Source organism: Sinocyclocheilus rhinocerous, unplaced genomic scaffold, assembly GCF_001515625.1.
Source record: "Sinocyclocheilus rhinocerous isolate Xijiao unplaced genomic scaffold, SAMN03320098_v1.1 scaffold130, whole genome shotgun sequence".
NCBI lineage: Eukaryota > Metazoa > Chordata > Actinopteri > Cypriniformes > Cyprinidae > Sinocyclocheilus > Sinocyclocheilus rhinocerous.
This window is the reverse complement of record NW_015623500.1, coordinates 805,577-810,958: the sequence shown is the minus strand read 5'-3', so window position 1 is coordinate 810,958 and position 5,382 is coordinate 805,577. Positions and strand designations below refer to the sequence as shown.

The 5,382-nt window shown below is 36.0% G+C and overlaps 2 protein-coding genes across 2 annotated transcripts in view; one reads left to right on the top strand and one right to left on the bottom strand.

Annotated features, from left to right (window-relative positions):
* Positions 1-3,725, bottom strand: part of LOC107705723 (U1 small nuclear ribonucleoprotein A-like) — a 16,838-nt gene extending 13,113 nt beyond the window's left edge. The window contains exons 1-5 of the mRNA XM_016509194.1: positions 3,646-3,725; positions 3,188-3,264; positions 2,925-3,097; positions 2,534-2,695; positions 2,236-2,412 (exon numbers count right to left, since the gene is read on the bottom strand). Of these exons, the coding sequence (XP_016364680.1) occupies positions 2,236-2,412; positions 2,534-2,695; positions 2,925-3,097; positions 3,188-3,260 (585 nt within the window). The 5' untranslated portion in view covers positions 3,261-3,264; positions 3,646-3,725. The remainder of the gene's footprint in view (positions 1-2,235; positions 2,413-2,533; positions 2,696-2,924; positions 3,098-3,187; positions 3,265-3,645) is intronic.
* A 212-nt stretch (positions 3,726-3,937) lies between these two features.
* LOC107705645 (UPF0692 protein C19orf54 homolog) overlaps positions 3,938-5,382 on the top strand; it is a 6,626-nt gene continuing 5,181 nt past the window's right edge. Inside the window, exons 1-3 of the mRNA XM_016509072.1 lie at positions 3,938-4,231; positions 4,398-4,568; positions 4,657-4,725. Coding sequence (XP_016364558.1) covers positions 4,420-4,568; positions 4,657-4,725 — 218 coding nt within the window. The 5' untranslated portion in view covers positions 3,938-4,231; positions 4,398-4,419. The remainder of the gene's footprint in view (positions 4,232-4,397; positions 4,569-4,656; positions 4,726-5,382) is intronic.

Genomic DNA, 5,382 nt, shown 5'->3' with positions numbered 1-5,382 from the left:
ATTAAAGTTAATAAGTGATTCAGTCAAGAGCAGTGAGTGATTTTCTCCTTTTCTGTTGTTTGATGAACATTTATGACGCAGTCGGCGGCCGCAGGTTTACGCTGTTGCTTTAAGATCTGACGCATAGATCAAATATTTTGACACATTTGCATTTCTCTCAACTGTTCAAGTTCACTTAAAGGTCCCCTGAAATGCTTAGAAACACGCAGCATTACTCTGTGTACTCTGACGTCATTTTAACTGAAACAGGAAGACAGGGCGGGACATATCAAGCAGCCCCGCCCCTTTTTAAAATCGCCAATAGCGTTCGTTTATATCACAGCTTGGGCTAGAGCCGTTCAGAGCCGTTGAGCTCCGTAAAGCCGCATTTGACAGGGTATGCCAACCACAATCTCATCCATATTGCTATAAAATATAGCATTGTGTAGAATTCGCTTTTTATTTCTCCTCTTTCCTACTACTTGTTTCACTTCTGTTTCAGTTTTTTATAACTATTTCTTACTATGTGTCAGTAAGTTGTTGTTATTTTAGCATGTGTGTTTGGCTCAGTGTTATTTTTTTTAGGATTACTGATAAACTAATGTAGTTTGATTTGTATTAGTTATCTATTTTAGTTTTAGTCACAGTTGTAGTAATGTTGTCATTTTATTAGTTTTTTTTATTATGTCTATATATAGTAGGTTTTTTTTATTAAGTTTTAGTTTTATTTAATTTGAGTTATTTCAGTACTTCAACATACAAAATGGAAATGAAATAACATATATACTGAATGTATTTATATATATATGTACATGCTATCATGTCTCTGGACCGGAGCAGAGTGTGTGTGCGGTGGTTAGCGTGACAGCGCGAAACCAGACTTCTTTTTTTCCTCAATGGAAAGCATATTTACGCTGTTTGAATCGTTCCCTGTCCCCTATATAGTGCACTACGTGCCATTCACTGTACAGAAAATACTAATTCTGTGGACAAGTGACCGATTTCAGCCGCGGCTTCAGCGTCTATTTTATAGTGTAGGGGGCGGGCGCTTCGGATTCTAGAGAGCATTTGATTGGACAGAAAGTTTGATGAGAAGCTGAAGTACGATGTGACGTCAAAAAAAAATCGTTGAGGTTTTGGCGGAAGTGACGAACTGCAAGCTTTGAATGCTTGTATCTTCTAAATGCTTTTGGAGCACACTGCTTTATAGATAACCTTAAGACTAACATATTGATACTAACACCCAAAAAAAAAAAAAAATTTTTTTATTTAATTTTGATTTCATGGGGACTTTAAAGAACTTAGGGGAAGCATTTAAATAATCCTGTGAATGCACTTAAAGAATGCAGAATCGAAACATTAATCGAATTTAATCGAATTTAATTGTGAATCAAATCGAATTGTTCCGAATTTGCAAAAATCGTTCTTGAATCAAATCAAAAACCTATGAATCATGAATCGAATCGCTGTCTACCCAAAGATTCACAGCCCTACTATAGTTTTATTCTGTTTTCTCCATTCACAGAAGCGCTGCAGGTGCGTGTGATCGGTTGAATCTGATCTTACACCATCCTCGGATAAACTCTAATGCATTGCGATTTACCTATGATGAGTTCACAGCTGAGCACGGGCATTTCACTCGTTGGATGCCACAGCATCACATTTGCATAGGCCGTACTACTTGAATTCGTGATTGGTTGACAGCAAATTTCAAATATTAAATAGAACGATAAAATAACGTTATTAACCAGATAATGGCCATTTCAAATTTTCGATTCTGCATGGAATTATAACATTTAATTTAGTTTGTTTCCGGTTTTCGTTCCTTGAACCGGTTCAGAGCCCTGCTAAATATTACTTATAGCACACCTACCATCCAATAATTGCAATAAGCATTGATGCTCTAATGTACTGTAATATAAAAAATATATATAAGATTATAAAATAAAATATATAGCTATATCTGCCTAGTGGCAGCATGAAGCGCGAGTGAATCATTCAGTTTCTCCGATTTACTACTAGTTAAATTGAGACATAAACATGAAAACAAGTTATGACAGCAAATTACTGCAAGTTTAAATGTTTCAATCAATTCATACATTATTAAGAAGTTGATATAAAAACTGCCTTATGTGAAATTTAAGTTTATATTCACACAACTTTATCAATATTAAATTTGATTAATTGATAACCAATTAAACTTAATTTTCTATACATCATTAATAGTAAAAGGTACATCCCAGTTTTATTACAAACCTGCTGCGGCATCTGGCCAGGCATTTGTCCTGGCATCATCTGACCTGGAGGCATAGCACCTGGAGGCATCTGCCCGGGTGCCATGCCAGGTGGAGGCATCATACCAGGCGGAGGCATGTAGGGAGGTTGACCGGGCATTGGCATCATGCGAGGGGCTTGGCTCATGGGTGGCATTCCCTGTAAATGACCAAACAAACAAAAATAAAAGAATAACAATAAATCAATAACAGCCTGAAAATAGACCACAATGGAGTCAACAGCACACATATTCCCAAATATAGATTCCAAATATACGAACAGGCATAGCTGCAGGTACTCCGGCCATAGCAGCAGAAGCCTTTTTCCCAGCACCTGCTTCAGGAGCTTTAGGCTTTCTCTTCTCTTTCTTACGGTCTCGCTCCACATATGTGCCCTTCATTTTTGCAATGATATCAGAGTCCTGCTTTGTATACTGAATACGCTGTGAATAGATTTTAAGAGCATTTTAGTTCAGATCACAACATCTTGGCTTTAAAACATCAATTTAAAAGTGTGTATATTAGGGATGTAACGATTAACCGCGAGCCAGTTGAAAATCGATTCAAATATGTGACGAATCAAATCTGTTGATATGCTAAACAAATCACGATTCATTTAGGATACATACATACATACATACATACATACATACATGCATGCATGCATCTTACCATAGGTTTATCATAAAATGGGAAGCCTTGCATAGAGCGGAGTGCACTGGAAGCACTGTTGATCTCCTTGAAGATCACAAAGGCCTGACCCCTCATTTTCAGTGTAGGAGAAACAAGGATGTCCAGAATTTGTCCAAACTGGGAGAATATAGCATACAACGACTTCTTCAGTTCTATCAAAAGAAGAGGAAAGGTTCGCAACATGAACAATTTACTAAATCGTTTTATTAAAAAATAAATCAAATAGACAGACAGAACCATACCATCTTTTTTGATCTTTTCATTTAAGTTGTTGATGTAAATCGTGTGATTTAACCGCATCTCCTGGCTCGCCATGATTCTGGAATGAAAAACACGTATATTAAACCCTCTGCAGGGAACGAAAGGCCAACCCCAACTCACTGGATCGCGCAGAATGAAATAAAGCTTAAGCATTTTCTAAACTTCCCCAACTCTTTTTGATCACATGTTAGAAATAATCTATTTGGGTAAAAATCATTAATAACGAAATAAATTTATTTGTACATTAAATTGCGCTATAAACCCGTGAATGACTGAACTACCTCGTTGCTGTAAACGGAAGCTAACGTTAGCGCCTTAGCTTGTCAATTCATTTAATCGCGAATTATTACAATTTCACTAATCAAGAAAAACCCATATTTTGATAAAATTAGATGAACGGAATTAATTAAAAAAAAAGAAGACAATTAGACACACTCACAATTATTAAACGAGCTCCTGCCAACCACACACTTGAATAAGAAGCAAACTACAGAACACAAAAAAACGTGCAACTTCCGCCTGAAAACCCGCCTATATATAAGAATTCTATTGGACAGCTAATCTCCCGGAGAGCCTGCCGATTGGTTGTCTGTCGAGCACACCCTCCTACCAAAGCTCTTTCTCATTGGCTATTTTGGAGAAGAGCCAGAGGCCAGAGCGGGCTGTTCTATGAACTGATTGGTCCGCTGGTCGTGTTACGCTGTTTTCTGTCCGGCTGTCACGTCGTTGAATAGGAAATATATAAATTGCAGCTTCTAATTTTGAACAAACGATATCATGCCTCCTGATTGGTTTAATACAAATATATCGTCAACGCCACATTTATAAAATATAATTTTCTTTGGTATTTTTGTATTTTGATTGTGTTTTTCCTCTCACGACCATATGACCTTATTTGGTATTCCCTAAATAGAGAACAGTACCCAGACTTCAGTTGCACTTCACAGCCAATTACTAGTAGATAGTGAAATAACTTCACTTCTTGGACGCTGATTCATGTAACTTTGCGAACGCTTATATAATTAGTACGTGCATTAATTGCAGCATTGTTTTGGTGTCGTTATATTGGACACTACATTCTAACGTATATATATATATATACACGTCTGTGACACCATGCCATGTAAATCACAATACTCTTACATTTTGTCTGTTGTTTTCATTTACTTCTCTCATTTACTTTCTACTTAGTGTGAAAGTGTGTTGGAGCAGCATGTCTGTGGAGAATGTGGCAGCACCTCCATCACTGGCTCGCTCAGTGCCCAGCAAGAAGAAGCTTTACCAGGCTTTAGCAGAGGGAAGGGCCCCTGTAGAAGGGGACCATGAAGAGGCCAGAATTATTCTAGGACAGAGAGAAAGCAGGTGAGTACAAACCGCAATTTTGTACTCTGAAGACTTTTTTGTACAGCCTTGATCAGTCTTTATCATTTCTCAACATTTCTCCATGAAGTTTTAGGAAGGATCTGCAGTGGTTGCTGTTCAATAAGTATGTGCCTTCACTTATTCAAGATGGTCCACAGTAAGTTTCCATTAAAATATGTAATTGTTGATGTTGATATTTTAGAGGTTTGATATGTGATTGTTGATATTTAGAGAGCAGGGTGGCTGATATATACAGTTTACATATTCCGTAATCTGCCAATCTGAATTGTTTTTCTGAAATAGGAGGGACATACTGTAACATTTATTTTAATTTATTAATTTGTATAGTTGTGCTATCAAAATAAGAGGGATAAAATGAATTTGGATCCCTCTTGTGGTAAAATAATTAACATTTTGTAGATTGCAAAGGTGTATGCAAACGTTTGACCACAACTGTATAATGCATGTGTATGATATCACACTATTTAATTTCGATATTTAATTTAATTTAAAGATAGCAAAAACATGTGCTGCAATAAAATGTATAATTATGTATTATAATATTACATAATGTTTACTAAATTAGAAATAAATAATTTTAAAATGAGTCAGAAAGGGGGAAAATCATTTAAACTTAATAAAAATAATAAACCTGTAAATTAAAGAGAATAATACTTAGCAACGTATTATGTAATCCTATTATAGTTTTTTACAAAAATAAAGAAAATGTTAAAAAAATATGTATTAGAAAAAAGAGGTAAACATTGTAACCAACAGTGTGCTCAAAAATATGGTAAGTCTGTACACACTAGGA